We start from the raw sequence: 19,625 nt of genomic DNA on the forward strand, positions 1-19,625 counted from the left end.
CCTTGAGTTCTTTATTGCAATCTAATAGTTGCATTTTATCAATTTAAAAGTGTTGCCTTTGTTCCCAATTTTCTGGACTTTGAGAGTAAAGTTAAGTGTTTCAACGTACTTATGCAAATAGCGTGTGATACACTACTTGAAATACTCTATCGTCTAAATGTGGTAGGTGTGGTGTAAGTCTTGCACTGTCAGTCAGACATTACTTCGAGATTTTATTTACTTAGAATAAGTGCTCTACAATTGGCTGGCGACCAGTCCAAGGTGTAACCCCGCCTCTTGCACATTATCAGCTGGGATAGACACCCACGAGCCACAACCCTATTGCAGCTAAGTACTGTACTATACAGTAGAAGATGAGTAGATGCAATTTCCCATGCTTATCTAAACGGATAACGTTCCACACAGGTACTTCTGACACTGGGCTCTGACCTTTTGTTGCTGTTCCTTACTCCATGTATTTGACTACAAAGAAGTTTAAATTATAGTCATATGTTTTAATTTGATGCACATTGTGCAAAGAAACTAAACTTTTCTGAATATATTATGCTGAAAATCTTTCAAAATTGACTATATATTATTATTTATTTGCTGCTGATAGAAAAAAAGTCTACCTTTTCCTGATTTTACCATGCGTTACTGAATATACTGTAGTCGTTTCGTAGCCAAGATGTTTCAGGAAAAAGGTACACCTGTTAATGAATGTAACCCTTAATTCACAAATATTAGGCATATTACTTTATTTTTATTATTCTAAAATATCTGCTAGGGAGATTCCAAATCAGCGGGAAAAAAAATCTTGAAAATTTTACTTGCATGTGGTATTCAAAACTTTTGACTCCGCCCACGTGGACACTGAGCGTCTCTTTTTTGTGTGTGTTGTTGTATTTCCTTAGTGGTTTAGTGACGCGCTGTCGTATGATGTCACGCTTACTATTATAAACACTTTAATGAAGATCGACAATGACAAACTCAACTCTCAAACAGTCGGGAGGCAGCTAACGGAACTTTTGTACGGAAATCGTCGAAACGGCCATTCTGGGTTAACAGAGGTAGCCACGGAAGCTCGTCAAACGTGTTCCGATACCCTGAAATGAGGACTTGACGTTTGTTCTGCATGTCTTGTCCATTGGGGTCAACGTTTGTGGTAAAAAAAACGTCCTTCACGAAGAAATGAGTGGGATAGATGCAGTTAGCACATGTCCCCAGCAAAGGGCGCACTCCCTGTATTTGAGGTTAGTACAGTACTGTATTTGGGTTTAAGTCAATTGAAAAAGCTTGCCACTTTCGATGTAATTTTTACCTCATTAGACGGTGCATTATTATAGCTGCTAAGGAGACAGTTTAACAAAAAAACGGGGGGAGTTTACAGATTGGTTATCCGTGTGTGCGCAGCCAAATGTTTAGTTCCACCCCACACGTCGAAATGGACCATGAGCGATGAGGCACGCTAATTCTCTTTAACAATAGATGGCGGTAGAGCAATAGCAATTTGGATATCTGATGCCTTTATGAGGTAGTAGAAGAAGAATATCCATAAGGGAAGTGCAGCAGGAGGTTGGCCTAGCACTCAACCGAGGGGCGTTGTGACACACTTACCGGTTTTTTATTTAATATATCTCTGGAGAAACACGCCATCGATTTTTAGGCGAGCACCATGGCCACCGGTAAGACTTTCATTCTATATTTGAATGTAATGCGGATCGATTTATTCCATGTGAGTTCAAGATGAAAATAACTCCCTAACTGGCTAACTCGCTTGCTCACCGCGAGGCCTAATGTGGAAACCGTCTACTTCCTGGTATTGCCGTTTTGAATAGCTGAATGGCATCTGTTTCAATACTTGTTAACCTTTTTGGCGTACTAGGTCTACTCGTAAGTTTGGCCTCCTTTGTGATTTTCAACCTTCTTATTCCCATAAAATTGCAAATAGGCCTGGCAATGGCGTTCTTCGCTAACTTGGCCCGAGGCGCCCGATCGTCTGCATGAATGTCTCTTTGTTTACAACTTAGCCGTTGTCTTCCGTTTAAAGTCAACACGCGTGGATGCGAAGATGCATTATTCTGCAAATACGCAACGCTCCCCTTCAGTCCGCATATACTACGAATCACCATCGTTTTCAATTTGAAGTTCGTTGCGATTTGATCAACTTATGATTTCCAAACGTCTGCGTCGATCCAAGGTTTAGTCGGAGCCTCATTTGACCGCCATTTTCACCGGAACAGCGTGATGGAAGGCGTGTTGAGTCGCTGCCCGAGCTGTAACTGGATATCCTTTACAATGATGAACGTTCTGCTCTTTCATGTTGTTTAAATAACATTCAAACATCCCGTTCTTTCAGATTCGGGTTTTGGACAGCATGGTGGCTCACAGAGGTAAATTTACATTGATGCATTTATTTCATGTGAAGGTTTCCAATTTTGAAGGATACTAAATTGTACCTCACGATTGTCTTCCAGTTATGGCTCATTTGGCGGACAACAGAGTGGACAGGTAAAATCTGCATTTAACCAATGACTATTTGGTATTGGACACATCCCGAATTGTCTTTCTGATGTGTCCTTGCTCATATGTTACAGAGTTTTGGTCAAGGCCAAGGAAATGGTGCAGGTTCCTTTGGGGGCCAAAGCTATGGTGGTTATGGTGGACAGCAATCTGGAACACAAGGTGTTGTATCATGATTTGTGTGTAAACCTATCATTGTACAAAGCCAGATAATGACTGGCATTTTTAAAATATTTTTTTTGACAGAGGGATATGGCCAGTCTCAGGGAGGCTATGGGCAGCAACAGGGCTATGATAATTATGGACAGGAGTCATCTGGGTGAGCCTTTTAATTATACAAAAGTTGAACAAGGTCTGTTCAACATGCCTTTGTACATTCAGAGAAATGGCAGACTCCTTTTGTTTGCTGACTCCTTTTGTTAACTGACAGTGAGAAGCCATATGGACAACAGGCGTCATATGGTAGTCAAGGACAAAGTGGAGATGGCTTTGGTCAACAAGGATCATACGGTGGCCAGGGACAAAGTGGTGGTGGAGGCGGCGGTGGCGGTGGTGGTTATGGAAGATGGAGTGAAGGTAAAGAAGTAACCTTTTGTTGGTTGTTATGTTATCAAAGAGCATCAGATCTTATTTGTCTTTCTCCAAATGTGATAGGGGACAGTGGCGGACAGGGCGGCAGGTATGGCCGTGACCAAGGAGACCGGTCCGAAGGAGGCGGCGGTTACAGAGGCCGGGGTCGTGGTGGCTACGACCGTGGCGGCTATGACCGAGGTGGCTATGACCGTGGCGGTTATGACCGCAGTGGTGGCTATGACCGTGGTGGAAGAGGAGGACATCCTGGTATGGGGTAAGTTGCGCAGTGCCACTACCCCTAAGGTACTTCAATATTTTGTAACGTGGTACACAACTTCATCCATCAAACTTGAAATCAACAGTGCGCACTACATTAGGCCCGTAAACCTGAATTCTGTGTCAATCTATTACTTGTATACAGGGGGTCCTCGGTTTATGACGGAGTTTCTGTTCCCATGTCGACATAACTGCAGTTTGTACGCAAGTTGGAACGCGCCATTATCTATCAATGTTTATGTTCTAAATTTTAAATCTGAATTGCAGGAAGCATTTCTTTTTTTTGGGTGGGGGGCACTTTTAGTCCATAAGTAAAAGACAATCAAATGAAAAACGGTAAATACAGTGGTAACTGGTAGTGCCTTTGTCGCACCCTTGAATGTCATTTGTATGAAAAAACACTTGTAGGCTATAAATGGAAATATTGGAAGTATGGGTGCTGCATGTGTAGGACTTCTCGTGCCATTTGTCAACATTTGTAACCTCGAAGTGTCGCATTTTTGGACCGCTTTATCCGAGGCCCTCTGTATTCAATTCACACGCAAAACGGCTGACTTACTCAAAAATGCATTTAAGAAAACGGTAAAGCAGTCAGGGGTGTTGCCATTATGGGGGTGTATGGTAAAACAACTGTCTCAACACTTTTATCAAGATGGAAGAAGCCAAACTGCCTAACTTGGAAGACAGAGGCTGGGGGAGCGTGTTTCACATGTTTTAGATTTGGGAATCAATATTTTATTCAGCAAATGTTTATGAATATCAGAAATCAGTAACTTCAGCTGATGGAAAATGGGCATTTGCGCTGTGTGCTTTATCTGAATAGAACACAAGCATAGCACACCTAATTCTCTATCTCCTTAGAGAAGCGTGGACTTTTTTTTCCTATTTCATTTAAAATCAATTTCAGCGAGCCTCATTTCTGTCAAGGGCCAAGTCGTTATTGACTCTGCACAAGGTTCCTAGTGGATGTCAGCAGTTTCATGGTCTATTTTTGTCAGATGGTTGAAGTGCCCAAAATAGAGGGCACAAGTCCGATCAACAGTAAACTGTCAGCAATTGGGGAGGTGAAAAATGACTCATTTGTGACCCAGCATGGCAAAAACTCGCATTGACCCATATTTCAGAAATGAAACCAAAAAAAAGTCAGCTTTCCAATGATTAGAAGAGAATTATTATTTTAATTCCTTTTTTTTTTAACTTTGCCTCATTTGTGTGTTGGCAAAACCAGTCACTTGAATACATGACACAAGGATGCAGGTGTAAGATTTGAGCAAATAAATTGCACGGCCAAGGAGCGTTAACGTGCCAATAACTGAAGCCTTTCAAAGGTCCATCGACTCTAGAGAGGAAGTGTGAGTGAAACACTTTGGTCTGTCCTTGTTCTGAGGATCATGTAGCTTTTGAACAAGGAACTCTTGGCTGAAACGCTGCGGTTAGACCTGGAGCGACGTCGTCAGCTGCTTCGCATTCTACAGGTTTCATTCAACTATTGTATTTTTGACAATGGCCAGCATGTGTGTTCTGTTAACATGGATCTACATTTTATACTACAGGTGTTGACAGTGATTGAACTATAACAAGGACCTCAGTTAAAGGATGTCAAAACCGCACTCAGTGGAAGATTGCGTATCAAGCCCTTCTCACCAATTTGGCCTGTGACGCTAAAACAAAAATTTGCCTGACTATGCTATTTCAACACCATCTTCTAATTTCTTTTTCTTTAAAAAAATTCCTCTGAATGGAAAACGGCAACAAGTATGAAATTGGTTAAACTCTTGTGAGTGACCAAGCGACGTGTGATAACTGTCTTCACACGTCTGCTTGAGTCCAAACTACCTGGTCATCTATCTGTTCACTGATAATTGTCAAGGACTAACAACACTCCTCGTGTGAGACATTCCACATAGTCACACACCCTGACAGGAGTGCAAACTGGTGGGATGTAGGGGAGCTTTGAGCTCTCAGTTGGGACAAAGGAAAAGCCATCAATTCTTCAATTTTTCCTCTGCAGAGGTGGTGACCGTGGTGGCTTCAAAAATTTCGGTGGTAAGTGACGAGCATCAGAACTGTCGGTGGGGGAGGAAAAAAAAACTTGAGTTAGAACAAAAGGAAAACTGGGGATAAAACAACTCTGAATGCCATCAATATCATGCCAAGACCGCAGGGGATTCGACTGATTTGGATTTCTCTTTAGTCTTCAGATACGGTAACAGACATGGGGCCTGAGATGTAAAATAATGGTAATGGTTGCATGAGGACAACGCTTTATTATTAACGTGGCAGGTGTTCCCGGGATGAAGAGGTAAACTTCCTAGAACTTGAAAACTTGGTGGAGGAAAAAAAGAAAGAAAGGGGGGGAAAAACGGAATGAGGCTGTTTGTCGGTGAAAGGTGACTTTGAGCCTACGGTATGAAAACCCCAAACACATCTGTAAACATGGACTTTTGTTAAATTTCCATTTTGTTAACCTCTGCTAGGATGTGATTGATATGAAATGAGGCAAGATGTTGAAGATCTCTTGCTCATGTGCTCTTGGTCCTCTTACCTGTTTTGCAGGCTCTAGAGATTATGGCTCACGGGATGACTCTGGTAAGTTGCAGACCATGCGTGATCATGTTGACTATACTTACTAGTTACCAAATATGAAAATGTCACCAACAGTATCTGGTTGAGTTTTCTTCGAACAAAGAAGCACCATTCGTTTGAAGATGCTTGTGGTGGCTTCTTTGATCACTACTGATGAATTTGTTTTCATTTTCCACCCCATAGGTGGGGATCAGGACAACTCTGACAACAACACCATTTTTGTCCAAGGCCTGGGAGAAGAGGCCACAGTTCAGGAAGTGGGCGACTACTTCAAGCAAATTGGCATTATTAAGGTATTGAGTTGCGCGTTTACCCCGGAGAAACCTACGCTCGCTATCTCAAACGTGTCCCACTGCTGTCTGCGCTGTGTTAAACTTTTGATGCTTGAAACACTTAACAATAAGTGGGGGAGCTGGGTTACATATGGCTTCTGAAAATTGTGAACTTTGTCACTTTCAGGTGAACAAGAAGACTGGTCAGCCAATGATCAACCTTTACTCTGACAAGGCCACTGGCCGGCCCAAGGGCGAAGCAACGGTGTCTTTTGATGACCCGCCTTCTGCCAAAGCTGCCATTGACTGGTTTGACGGTAATGGCACTCACACACAGACCGACGTAGGATTGCATCATTTGGTGTCTTCTAACTGCTCCCGTTTGTCGTCGCAGGCAAAGAATTCAATGGCAAACCCATCAAAGTGTCATTCGCCACCCGCAGAGCTGAGTTCACGCAGCGTGGCGGAGGACGAGGTGGCGGAAGAGGAGGTCGGTGGAGGGAGGAAATAAACCTATTTCACACATCCTCCCCCTCCGTGTTAATATGTTCGTTCCCCTTTACGCTTGCAGGCTTCAGAGGTCGCGGAGGTGGTGGTCCTAACTTTGACATGAAGGGCGGAGACTGGCCTTGCCCCAACAGGTTTGTCTGCGATGGACAACAACTATGCGCATCTGATGCCCATCTCAATTCACTCAGATCCTCCTGCGTTCTGCGTCGTTTTCAGCTCCTGCGGCAACATGAATTTCGCACGGCGACAAGAGTGTAACAAGTGCGGTGCCCCCAAACCTGGAGATGCAGGAGGATTTGGAGGTGCCCGATTGCCTTCTCCCGCAATCCTGATCTGTTCTTTTGGTTCCATGCATGTACACGTGGAAAGTCGCAACACATTGCTTGTTTTACAGACCGCGGAGGCAGAGGTGGTTATGGCGGCGACAGGGGGGGTGGATTCCGCGGCCGCGGAGGATTCCGTGGCGGCGACCGTGGCGGCTATGGCGGTGATCGTGGTGGTGGATATGGAGGGGGATACAAAATGGGAGGAAGGTTGGTATTTTAATTTGATTGTCTTCGACTATCAGAATATCACCTCTGTTAAACACACTAATTAATATTAAACAGCAATCATGTAAATGAGTGGTAATAATAGATCTGTCTAGATTCAGCTTCCTCTGCCAGCAGAGGGCATCATCCACTTCATTGTTAAGCTTAAGTGGACGACTGAGCTGTTTTATATGAAAAGTGATACATTTTACAGTATGGTCCGCTGTTTGGAATGTGAACATTGTGTACGAACGTCACGGCATGACAATTGTTGGCTAAAAGAAGATGGCTGTCTGCGTTAAAATAAAGATGCACGGTGGATTTGGAGTAATGATGGTTCACACTTTGCCAACTTTTTTCTTGGTCTGAATCTGTCTTTCAGAGGTGACCGAAGGGATGACAGAAGAGAGCGGCCATATTAAAAGTTTCGAGCAGATGGGCATCACTACAGCTACAGAGTCCCCCATAGACAGAGCTTCGTCAAAGTGGGATAAAACAGACATTTTTGACTTGTCCACATTTTTCATCAACTGCTGCAAGTCAAGAATATTATTCACTCTATATGTGAGACAGTTTGTACTATGACAAGGACTCACTGGCTGTGGCATGTGCTCAAATGAATTAGTTTCATTTATTTGTACATCTTTTAATTTCCTGTCCTGGTTGCAGATGTGTGGTAGACTTCGTACCATTGTTTTGTATGAACGGAATAAAATGTTTTACTTTGTTTCTCTCCCCCCCCTAACAAATATTAAACTGATCTTTCGTTTTGTGTTATGTACGGTACACTAAATGCTTTAAATTACTTTGAAGAAAATAGAAATCTTAAAAAAAGTTAATTGATTGTAAACCTGGAACTCAAAATTTACACATACCGATCAACTGTTTTGTTAGCGACAAAAATATTAAAGATAGTTTGGGTTGAAGGAAGTGCAACTACAAGGGTTTGATATACGTCGTCTCGGGAAGGGCGGGGTGGGACCGTCCCCCGCCTAACCCGACGCTTGATCAAGTCACTGCTCACCGGCATGGAGACGCTCTGCCAGAAAGGCAGTTGTGCACTTGGTTGTGGCCGGACAACCGCTGTTGTCATGAGAGGTCCGTCTGAGGTCCAGTAATGCGCCGTGTGCCAACGCCGGGCCCGCTCCACGATGAACCGGTACCGGGCTGCTAGCAACGCGAAGCCCGCCTGGGTCCTGGCTGCGACCTGTTTGATCAGCGCCCGCGCTGCCTTCGGCTCTCCGCTGCTCGACCCACAGGTACTTACGCTCTTAAATGTTTACCTTAGAACCACTACACTGCCTTTTTGAGGTCTATGGCTAAATTTGGTCGACTTTCATCGTTTCTGAATGAGTGAGGAGATTTGTGTGATGTTTTGTACACTGTTTACAATTTTGGAGCTCTCCTGGGTCTTAATTACCTCACCGCGCCACCAACACAGGAAATGTATCTGCTCCTTTTGCCTTGTTTGTTGATAGAGTCAACATTTTTAAAAAGTGGGATGGGGAAACTTTCTGTTCTCACGGATTTATAATACTTTAATTTCATTCACTGGGGATGTATGTCAATTTCTGTTCTCACTGCTCGCTCCTTTGCGCCTTCTGGTAGAAAGCAAAAACAAAACAAAACCGTGTCAAGCTATAGTCTACAAGAAAATCTGAATTTTAGTTGCTGGTAGAGGAATTAAATGGTGGCAGGTGTGCGCTGACTCATTTCACAAGAGTAAAAATTTAAATGGTTACACTCACGCAATGTTACACAGTCCCTGTATATATTGTATATTGTATATTGTTACTTTCCGTTTAAAAAAAGATTCATTTGTTTTAAATACTGTTGAGTTCTACAAGTTACGGGTCACATTAATGGTGACGGTTTTGCAATGATTTATTGAATTTTGGTTTCATTTTCTATCACAAGGACCTGCAATTTCAGTTGGGATGTGAAGACTTTGGATTTGGTTTTTCAAGGCTCATCTCTGTTGTGGTTTTACACTGCTGCACGATACTTCTCCCCGTCCAACAATACCCCGTGGCATCATTCTTTGCGTGTAGACAGACAGGAATTTTTATATTGCGCATTCATTTCTGCCTTGCCTCGTTTTTTTTTTAATTTTCCATCTTTAAACATATCTGTAATCACAGAGCCTGTGCTAGTATCTGACCAAGCACTATGATTATTACAAATCATCATCTCAAACCCAATGCACCGCTGTTTGTTACCATGTACCAAGTTAATTACAGTACATTGTGTTTGCATGCCTCCACGCTTATTGATCATGATATCAATTGCAGGCATTTCTGGAAAAATATGGCTACCTTCATGATGACCACTTCATCCACAATGCAGTTGAGATGCAGTCAGCAATCCAGTAAGTTCCTTTTCTCAAAGCCACAAAACCCTGACGTAATGTGACAGATTTTATTTGCGGCGGTGAGAGCCAAATGATACCCTGTGTTCATCAGTGTGTGGAGCCTTGGCTTGGTAAAAGGCCCCCCCAAGGTCCCTCCCTCACTCACCTCTAAACCACAAACCTCTCCTGAACCCTCCCTGAACCATCCAGGAATGTCAGGAGCCTCAACCTCGCCTTCCAACCTGCATGCTTGCCAGTATAATCATGGAAAAAGATTGAACATGCCCACAAGTAGGCTTTACTTTGGCCCAGTTAGTCAAACTATGCAATTGATGTTTGGCTGCAGGGCGCGTTCATTTGCACCATGCCACTGCGTGTCCCTGGATTTAACATTTTCATATCGGTCTCGCAGTTTATTAAACTTCAATCCCTGCACGGCCATTTTGTTGTCTGTGTGTAAAGCTTGACAGTTGGACTCCATGTAAAATCATTAAGCAGCATTGTGACCTAAATATCTATTATTTTTTCTCCCAAAGAATAACTTTGTCTGAAATATTGTATGTTTTATATGCTATCTGTTTCCCCACCTTTGCATATTTTACATCAGAAAAATGCTATGGATCACCAAACAAAAAGGGGTTAAAAAATAGATTTTAAAATTCTCACCACCAGAACTAAAACCTGGTTCAAGAAAAAAAAACACAAGTGGAATCCCCTGTAAGTAGTGTCTACCGTGTGGTATTGTGAATGAAGGTTTTAAATAACTCTAGTTTTGATTAATGCGTTATTGAATTATAGGGCGTGTTTTATTTCTTTAAATAAATACCTACTATAAACCGCAATGTTGTGGCAGAGCCCCAACTGGGGACAGGAGTTGAAAATTACTACAAATTATGAAGTACCTATATATGTATCACATCAATTGCAAGCTTGTTAAGTACTGGGATGTTTGACTGCATTGTCCCCCGTTCGATAAAGAACAAAATAAAAACAAATCTCTATCGGGACTCCCATTCACCCATTTGGACAATTTACAATGAACGTTCCACGTGTGTTCTTTGAAGAAAAAGGGAAAAGATGCCAAGTCAGTAATACAGGAGCTGAGATTCCAACCCAGATTCGCAGAGCTATGTCATGCTAACCGCTATCCCCAATGTAACGTGTTCAAAATGGCATCTCAAAAATGCATGTGAGCAATGCGCCGTTAATCCAAACATTTGCCCTCTTTTTAGGAAATTCCAGCGGTTGTCTCGCCTACCCGTGACAGGTGAATTAGACAGCGCCACCCTGAGGCAGATGGCCGAGCCGCGCTGCGGCGTGTCAGACAAGGGCAGCCAGCAGGTGTGGGCCCAGAGGGTAAACTTCATCTTCACCTCCAGGAGTTCTGCAGCAGGACCGCCGTGGCGCCGCAGGAAGCGCTCTGCCATAAAAGGTTGCGTGTTTGTTTGTTTCAAATGTGCATCGTAGACTCGGGCCTTCTTTGTCATGGGTGCGTGCATGCTGTGCGCCGGTGTCTCACTTTGTATTAAACAGGGAGGGTCCACCTTTTGGTAAACTAAAATCACTTAAACGAGCTGAGGGTTGCGATAAAAGATGGTCGCAATTGTCGGATGCCAGATTCTCTGGCATTTGTTGTTGCAGATCTTCAAGCATGATCTTTTGAGGGGTAAAAAATCATGCAGATTATGGCACAAAAAAAAACAATGATCACACCTTACAATAGTTTTCATAGTGTTCCAGTTGTCTGCGTGTTACGGCATTTTGATTTTGCTTCTTAGTGCTTTTTTTTGTAGATTATAGACAGGCCTCCAGGGTACTATCCTAATGTTCGGCTCCAAACGCAGCTGTAAAAGTATTTACGGCTGGAAAGCTCAGTGCAATTTAACACGGCTAAACAGCGCCATATTGAACGGCAGTTAGGAATGGCCCTGAAATGCTCAATTTCTTGCAGACGCTTTGAAATAAGAAAGTTCTCCGTCGCTAGTTTAGAGCACGTTAAATGACATTTGTGATGATTCAGTCGCATACATGGCTCGTGTGGATTTTCTCCCAGGTACTTTCTCATGAGAATGCCTTGGAGTGACTTTCCTTCTCCCCGTCGGGTGGGAGTGCGGTTGCCCGCCAGACCAGCGCTTTCCCTTTGCTTGGCCCACGCAGCCTTGTGATGGGTCACGTCGCGCATTCCTCACTGTCACATGAAAAGTTGGTTAACGTTTGGGGAATGCACCGACGGGCTGACGTGTGCCGCCTGCCGCGTCATGTTGGTACCTGACATGTTCCATCTGGCAAACGCGTCCACAACTGGCTGAACGCTGCGTTCAAACGAGGAGAAGCGTCGTATTTATTTTGATGAATCAATACAGAACGGCGATAACGCGCAATCAGCCGCCAAGCTCGCCGTTGAAAATCGCCGTGGCACTCCTGCGCTATGGCCTCAGTCCAATTCTGTTCATCTGGAGCCACAGTTGCTGTCATTTTCTGGGATGTACACGGGCGGTTGGCACATCACCTTTATTAGTATATATTGAAAACACCGCTTTGTATCCCACCACCAAGACGACTTTTTTTTCTTCAGATAAATATCAATATGAGTGCTCAACTTTTTTTTTTTACAATGCATTTACTGTTCCCACCGCTTCTGAGCATGTCGCAAAACAAATCTTGACTTGTGTGTTGTGACGGACGTTCCCACTAATATTTACAGAGCTGACATTCCACCACCCGCGTTCTTGATAAGTGCTACCAAAGTGGCGGCTGTATGCATGCGTTCGACTACCGGATATTTTTCACAGGTGCCATGTCGGAACACCCTTTAACCTCTGCCCTGCTTTTGTAGCACACAGCTCCCAAAGCGAATTTTATACAATTTGACTAGATTGGAAAGAAATTTAATTCAACAGATGCAACCTTTTGTAAATTAGTCCATCCAGCCATCCCGTTCACATTATACAGTTTCAAGTTGATTTTAGTGCCCACTGTGGGCAACAATGAGCCTTTGTCAAGACTTTATGTACGATTTGGAAAAAGAAAAAAAAACTACAATTTTTAGTCCCAAAGTACACAACTCCACATCCTCGTGGTCAAAATAAAAGTCGCTCAGTCCAAGTAGGGTGAACTTTAAAGGAAAGAAGTATTTGCTTTTCAAATTACTTACAGATTGAAAGTACTTTTTGTCGCGACACAATGTGTCCTGTAACATTACATTCAAGCAATCTGACTGCATAATATGTTGGATTCATTCCTATGAAATGAAAATTCTTGAATGAGAAGCACATCGTACATCGGACAAAACCCCCTCCCAAAAAACAGAACCTCTGTAAATTTTTATACAGCCTAAAGCCAAAGATGGCAAGTCCATTTTGGGGTTAACAGCATGTAAAAGCAAATTTTCTCAACACGGTGTTGCCAACTTAGTCCTCTTTCTCCACCGCTTTTCCAAGTGAAATAACTTAAGTTCACACGTGTCAGCCGTTGTCTTTAGCGCTCGTAACCCCGTCGGCTTCTATACAAACAATAACTCCTGTTATCTTGCTCATCGCAGTCACTTCCTAAGGCCTGAGATAACCACAGCGACGCTACACTGGGCATCATCGCGATTGCTTCCATCAGGGAAGTGGAGGAATGTTGCGCGTATCGAACTTCCTGGCCTCTCAGCTGTCCACGGGGACCTTCTCGCTATGGAGCTGTGAGAGAGAAGGCCCCTGGACTGAAATCATACGTGCATGTGTGATAGGAAACTCTATGAAAAAAAAACAAAAACCAACTGATGGACACATCAGTGGGGTGGCCACACTCACGCTGGCCATCCCACTGAAAAATTTCTGGCTCCGCCTCCGGTGTTTCCCCCCACATTTGGATGGGCTCCAGCTAAGCTGCTACTATTGAGAAAATGCACAGTAGAAATTGGGCAGGTGACAAACTGAAGTCGCAAAGGATTTGCGTGCGCTCATTTCACTCGAGCGCAAACCCGCATGAAAAAAAAATCAATGCGAATTTTTTTTTAAAAAGTGTGGAGTGAGTCTGAACGTGTTTCGGTTATGGTGTACTTTCAGCCTGTCATTACTTGAATGAGGTCATTCTAATATTAGCCTCCACTAAGATAAAACAGGACTGTGTTTATCCTCACTCTTGGTTACGTCATGCGGTTCTCTCACTTGACAACTGCCAGAACCACATTCATCAACCTCGGAAAAAACAGTCCAAACTTAAGTATCCAAATCCTGAATATGTGTGAGTGTGTGTATACATGTATAATTAAAAAAAAAAATTAAACAGTAAGTCATTCTCTTGCTCACCGTCAGCAACATTAACGCCAGATGTTCCAAAAGTTTTGCCCGTGTATCTAAATCTTGTTTCCTGTCATGCAGCCGCTGTGTCTCTGTGTGCTGTGGATGTGTACTGCATGCCTGGCTGCCTTTGTGTGTTTGCTCCGGTCGCAGATCGACGCGTTGTGTATTCCTGTGTATATACCGCAGGGTAACTTGTGTCAATTAAACAGCAGCTGAATGCGTATTGCCATTTCCTCCACTTCTGCATATCCATAAACAAGTGTTTGGGGATGTTTATGATCACACGCGCTTGTGCTAGCCGTGAGCCGTGAAAACCACACAGGCAAGTCGGCCTGTAGTCACTGGTTGTTAGTCTGAGACGTTTAGTTAGTAGCTTTTATGGATAATGTATTATTTGAACTTGCGAGGGGGCGGCCCGGTAGTTCAGTGGTTAGCACGTCGGCTTCCCAGTGCAGAGGTACCGGGTTCGATTCTAGCTCCGGCCTCCCTGTGTGGAATTTGCATGTTCTCCCCGGGCCTGCGTGGGTTTTCTCCGGGTGCTCCGGTTTCCTCCCACATTCCAAAAACATGCGTGGCAGGCTCTAAATTGTCCCTAGGTGTGAATGTGAGCGTGGGTGGTTTTTTGTCTCTGTGTGCCCTGCGATTGGCTGGCAACCAATCCAGGGTGTCCCCCACCTGCTGCCCGAAGACGGCTCCAGCGCCCCCGCGACCCTGGTGAGGATTAAGCGGTTCGGAAAATGGATGGATGGATGGATGACCTTGCGAGTCGTCGTGGCTCCGCTCGGAAACAACAACCAATGGATGGAATTACAAGATGAAAGTACAATCTAGCCTGCTGCAAATGAAAACAACAGAGCAATTTTTAGCGAGGCTGTCGTCAAGTTCCTCTTTATCAAGTCCAAGTCAGAGTCCACAAAATCCGAGTCAAAGTCCAGATGAGATCAAGTGTAAACCTATGGAAGCAGATTGTTGCCACACCAGCAACAAACAAACAAATAAATAAAAAACCCACAAAATGTATCATGGTCTTTACAATGTAAAATATGCGATACTTATCATGTAAAAATGTGAAAATTACAAAATTATTGTTAGATGATCAGATTGAAGTCAATTGACTTGTGAATTGATGTGATGTGTATATATTGTGTATGTCATTTTAGCCAGTTTGTGCGCTGAGCACGTCAACACTTGCATGGCTCATTTCGTGTGTGTGTGTGTGTTTGTAGGTGACAAGTGGTACAAGAGTCACCTGGCCTACCAGATAGTGAACTGGCCCAGCCACCTGTCTCTGGGCTCAGTGCGACTGGCAGTGAGCGCCGCTTTCCAGGTGTGGAGCAACGTGTCAGGCCTGGCGTTCCAGGAGGCCCCCCAGGGCCCCGCAGACATCCGGCTGGCCTTTTACGAGGGTGACCACAATGACGGGGCTGGCAACGCCTTTGATGGACCAGGTTTGGGACAAAGTGAATTTCCTGGTGATAATTGCCAAGGGTAGATATTCGAATGTCTGCAGTGGATGGAATTTCCTGTCTTCAGAATTTTCATTTTGTGCAATATAGGCCGTTGTAAGTTATGTTCACAGCAAACGTTATCTCAAGGCACTTAACATTAACATCTGGTGCAGGTATCGAAACCCAACTCCTCACATATTAAATAAATGAATAAATAAATAACAAAAACAGACTCGGCCTTGTGGACTAGTGGTTAGCTCGTCCACCTCACAGTGCAGAGGCCAATCGGTTCGATTCCGGCTCCGGCCTTCCTGTGTGGAGTTTGCATGCTCTGCGTTGGTTTTCTCCAGATACTCCGGTTTCCTCCCACATTCCAAAAACATGCATGGCAGGCTGATTGCACACTCTAAATTGACCCTCGGTGTGAGTGTGAGCACGGGTGGTTGTACGATTGGCCGGCAACCGGTTCAGGGCGTCCTCCGCGTACTGCCCAAAGATGGCTGGATTGGCTCCAGCAGCGACCCTTGTGAGGATAAAGCCGATCAGATGGATGGAACAAAAACAGACCCCTGCATGACCAAACTCTATTCCCAACCAGCCTATTATTATTATTATTATTATGCGTTTTTCATTCGTCATTGGGTGAGTAAAATAATACAAAAGCTTATGTTTTCTTTAACGCTCTAATATTTGAATTTAAGACAAGACACAGCATGTCCTCATAAACTGTCATTTGTCCTTAGAAAGATAACAAGTCGATGACCTACTTCTCAAAGTATTTTGACTGCACTTTGAATTTTCCAAAGAAAATCCTCCAATTTAAACGCGTCTACTTTAATTTGCTCCGATCTCATGACACATTCTCTTTATGTACATTGAGAGGTGAAGTGAGAGGGCGAAAAATGTGACCTTGTATCCTTTCTGTGCCTTTCAGGCGGAACCTTGGCTCACGCCTTCCTCCCCCGCCGAGGGGAGGCCCATTTTGACAAGGCGGAAAGGTGGACCCTAAACGGACATAAGGGCCACAATCTCTTCATGGTGATGGCCCACGAGATCGGACACACTCTGGGTTTGGAGCACTCGCCCGTGCGTCACGCGCTCATGTCGCCGTACTACAGGAAGCTGGGCCGCAGTCTGGTCATGAGCTGGGATGACATCTTGGCCGTGCAGCAGCTGTACGGTGAGATGTTTCACACTTTGATTACAAAAACAAACGTATCGCATGTCTTCCCCCTTTGGTCCTCTGGAAAAATTTTGCATGCAGACAACGGTGTTGTCGCCATCACAGAAAAATATGTCGTTCGTCGCGCACCGATTTTGGCCTAAGATGTAAAAAAGTTGATTTCAAAAATTTCTAAAATAAAACAAGACGCGTTGATCTCCCTGAAGACTGCCTCCAAAAAAATGCTCGTGAGCATGCCACCTGACATTTTGTGCACAACATGTTCACTCCTATTTCATTCACAGACAAGGCACAAAACCACTTCCTGGTGAGGTGCAGTTATTTTCTTCCCACCGTCTTTTCTTCAAGTGCCTAAACAGTTCATCTGGGCGTGTCTGTATGGTTAAGTCTGTGCCCAGGTGCAATCCAGCTGACGACAAAAAGCATCGAGTTGATTCTGACTTTCTAGTCGTAGCGTGTGCACGGCGTCCCGCGTGCACACCACAGCTGCCTCCATGCGAATGTAAACTGACAAGGACGAGAAGGACAGCTGTGGACATGTTACAGCTGCTTCCAGCTATGTGTGTGCAAGTGTTTGTGTGCATGCGTGACGAGTAATGAGTCACACATAAGAGGCAATAAGAAAACCTTTATTAGTCTCGCAATGGAGAAATTCCCAAAGAGCAGCAAAGTTATTAACCTCCTTGGACCCCGAACTCTTGAATGACTGTACTGTCCACGTACATTCAGCGAATGAGTTAAAATTGTGAAATGCTTTGCATAGCAATATCTAGAATAGCAACAGTAGAAGTCACTTCACCGCGCTTCCCTAAATTAGAACCTCAATTAAATTGTCATATTATTTGACAAAGAAAACAAAGAATTCTTTTTTTACTTGATGAAACGTCCTCGTAAGTGGACGCCAGGCCCTTATAGTCCAAAATGTAACCTTATAGTCTTCAAAGCCAAAGACGCCATGTCCACACACGTGGACGCACAGGTTGTTGTAGAACAACAAAATATAGGAGCTGCTGGAAAGGCAGCCGCTCTCGCGGCGCCATTTTGAAGTCAAAATAACAAAAATAACACAACACAGCACATAGGACACAGACAGTCGTGCAATTTTCACCACTTTTCTGCATATACTTTGTTGTCTGAAGCAGTTGTAGATGATAACAATGAGAATCTACCACAGCCTTTGTGTGTGTGTGTGTGTGTGTGTGATCGCCCTAACCCCAAACGCCCGAACCCCAATCACCCAAACTCCAAACGCCCAAACCCCAATCGCCCAAACCTCAAGCGCCTTAACCCCAAGTGTGTGTGTGTGTGTGTGTGTGTGTGTGTGTTGCTGACTTCCCGATTGCACAGGGTAAAAGAACAGACAATTGTTTTGTTTGGACTTTTATAAATAAAAGTCTTTTTTATATTTAATATAAAAACTAATTTTTTAATATTAAATTTAGTATAAAATTCTTTTTTAATATCACAACCGTTACTGTAAATCGGCATACGCAATTTGGAGGTGTGGTGGTGGTGGTGGGGGGTGGGATGACGATGATCAATCAGCAGACCAGTTGTCTTGCTCAAATGAGCTAGTTTAGCGGGGCTAGCCGTGTCTTATGCAAATGAGCAACTTTATATCCCGCCCCTCAATCTCTCAGCCAGCGACAAGTCTGCCTTACCTCTCTGCCTATGAGAGGACAATCCAGCCCGGGAGCGGGGCCCTTTTTCCTGCTTTTGATGCCGTTTTTTGTCCTTCTTTCACGCTATGGTTCAGGTAAGCCGCCCGGCGATCGGCTCGTGCGACTGCCCGGTGAGGTGCTGCACGCCGCCCTGCAGGAGTGGGAGTTCATGGACGTCCACGAGAGCAGCGGTCTGCCTCTCTACTGCCGCTCGGGTGTGTTTGATGCCATCACCGCGGGTGAGCCATGACTCGGAATGAGATATTTATGCGCCCTCTATTGTATTTAAGTGACATCATTTTGAATCATCGGGAAGTGTTATTGTTGTCTTGAATCCAGACCCGAACGGGACGGTGCTGGTGTTCCGAGGCAGCGTGTACTGGAGTGTGTCACCTGAGGGGCGCGTGAGTGGCGCGTCGCCTCTCCGTCAGCATTGGGCTGACCTCCCGTCGGCCATTGAGGCGGCCGCGTTTTCGCCTCTAGACGCAAAGTGGTACTTCTTTAAAGGTATTTGGTTTTTTTTTTTTTTTTTTTGGTTGGCTTGTTTGTTTGTTTTTAATCGTACGGTTGAGATGGTGTTGTGGTTGTGATGCACGCTTGAATGGAGTGCTTGTTATTTTTCCTTCAGGGAAGCATATATGGCGCTACACAGGCCAAGTACTTGACGCAGGCTTCCCCCGGCAGAGCACCGATATAGGCCTACCTCGCCACCCGGACTGCGCCTTCTTCTACACCCCTTTGGGTCACATGGTACTGCTTAAGGGCTCCCGCTACTTTGTTTTCAACCTGCAAACCTTTCGCAGAGAGCCCTACTACCCCCGCAAGCTGAAAGACTGGGCCGGTGTACCGCAGGGCACCAACGGAGCACTGAGTCGTCCAGATGGGCGCCTCTACTTTTTCAGGCAGCGCCACTTCTGGAGGTTTGACCCAGTAAAAGTGCGAGTCACCAGGGTGGGCCAGTGGGTCAAGGAGCTGAATTGGACTGGTTGTGCTGTAGCTCCTCAAGGCAATGACATTCTTTGATCAGCGCAGAGAGCGCTTCTTTATCTTACTTTCTGGGAGGTTGCAAAGTATTTTTTTGCATGAGCACAAAAAGGCATGCTCACCTACCGCCATACTTATTGTGCATTTGATTGTTTTATATACAGGTACATGGCCAAAACTTTTTTATATATATATATATTTTTTTACATAGACATATTTACGACTACTACTGAATTAGCATAGTTAATCAAAAACTCTAGTTACGCGTGGCACCATAGCAACAGCACTCCGTCGTAAACCTGGGATCGCCTGTGGATGAATGCCCGAAGATGGCTGGTATAGGCTCCAGCACCCCCGCGACCCTGGTGAGGATTAAGCGGTTCGGAAAATGGATGGATGGATGGAAAAGACTTCGGGGAAAAACCTGGATTTACATTTCTCCAACACAACATTTAAATTAA

General features: G+C 44.4%; 2 protein-coding genes across 4 annotated transcripts; both read left to right on the forward strand.

Moving 5' to 3' along the window:
• Positions 1-1,499: 1,499 nt before the first annotated feature.
• taf15 (TAF15 RNA polymerase II, TATA box binding protein (TBP)-associated factor) lies at positions 1,500-8,030 on the forward strand. 2 transcript variants are annotated; one of them, XM_052077373.1, is made up of 16 exons: positions 1,500-1,664; positions 2,339-2,372; positions 2,457-2,490; positions 2,577-2,664; positions 2,749-2,821; positions 2,933-3,078; positions 3,157-3,349; positions 5,363-5,397; positions 5,908-5,940; positions 6,121-6,230; positions 6,397-6,526; positions 6,604-6,699; positions 6,781-6,850; positions 6,936-7,021; positions 7,114-7,252; positions 7,632-8,030. In XM_052077373.1, the coding sequence occupies exons 1-16, from the start codon at positions 1,655-1,657 to the stop codon at positions 7,669-7,671; spliced, it is 1,317 nt and encodes a 438-aa protein (XP_051933333.1). In that variant the 5' UTR covers positions 1,500-1,654; the 3' UTR covers positions 7,672-8,030. The 2 variants fall into 2 exon arrangements, with proteins under 2 accessions (XP_051933333.1, XP_051933334.1); XM_052077374.1 differs by lacking the exon at positions 5,363-5,397.
• Positions 8,031-8,176: 146 nt separating this feature from the next.
• mmp28 (matrix metallopeptidase 28) lies at positions 8,177-19,478 on the forward strand. 2 transcript variants are annotated; one of them, XM_052077371.1, is made up of 8 exons: positions 8,177-8,508; positions 9,541-9,617; positions 10,832-11,031; positions 15,115-15,348; positions 16,271-16,516; positions 18,276-18,419; positions 18,520-18,687; positions 18,809-19,478. In XM_052077371.1, exons 1-8 carry the CDS (start codon positions 8,401-8,403, stop codon positions 19,201-19,203), a joined length of 1,572 nt encoding a protein of 523 aa, XP_051933331.1. In that variant the 5' UTR covers positions 8,177-8,400; the 3' UTR covers positions 19,204-19,478. The 2 variants fall into 2 exon arrangements, with proteins under 2 accessions (XP_051933331.1, XP_051933332.1); XM_052077372.1 differs by having other exon boundaries at positions 15,115-15,336.
• The last annotated feature ends 147 nt before the right edge of the window (positions 19,479-19,625 follow it).

The sequence above is a fragment of the Hippocampus zosterae genome, chromosome 10, assembly GCF_025434085.1.
Source record: "Hippocampus zosterae strain Florida chromosome 10, ASM2543408v3, whole genome shotgun sequence".
Taxonomy (NCBI): Eukaryota; Metazoa; Chordata; class Actinopteri; order Syngnathiformes; family Syngnathidae; genus Hippocampus; species Hippocampus zosterae.

Excerpts from the sequence above, each read along its gene's own strand:
- taf15 (XM_052077373.1), top strand. Across the intron at positions 2,373-2,456 it reads CAGCATGGTGGCTCACAGAG|TTATGGCTCATTTGGCGGAC; the intron begins GTAAATTTACAT and ends ATTGTCTTCCAG. Across the intron at positions 5,941-6,120 it reads TGGCTCACGGGATGACTCTG|GTGGGGATCAGGACAACTCT; the intron begins GTAAGTTGCAGA and ends TCCACCCCATAG.
- mmp28 (XM_052077371.1), top strand. The coding sequence starts at position 8,401 with ATGAACCGGTACCGGGCTGCTAGCAACGCGAAGCCCGCCTGGGTCCTG. Across the intron at positions 8,509-9,540 it reads CTCCGCTGCTCGACCCACAG|GCATTTCTGGAAAAATATGG; the intron begins GTACTTACGCTC and ends TATCAATTGCAG. Across the intron at positions 9,618-10,831 it reads GAGATGCAGTCAGCAATCCA|GAAATTCCAGCGGTTGTCTC; the intron begins GTAAGTTCCTTT and ends CCCTCTTTTTAG.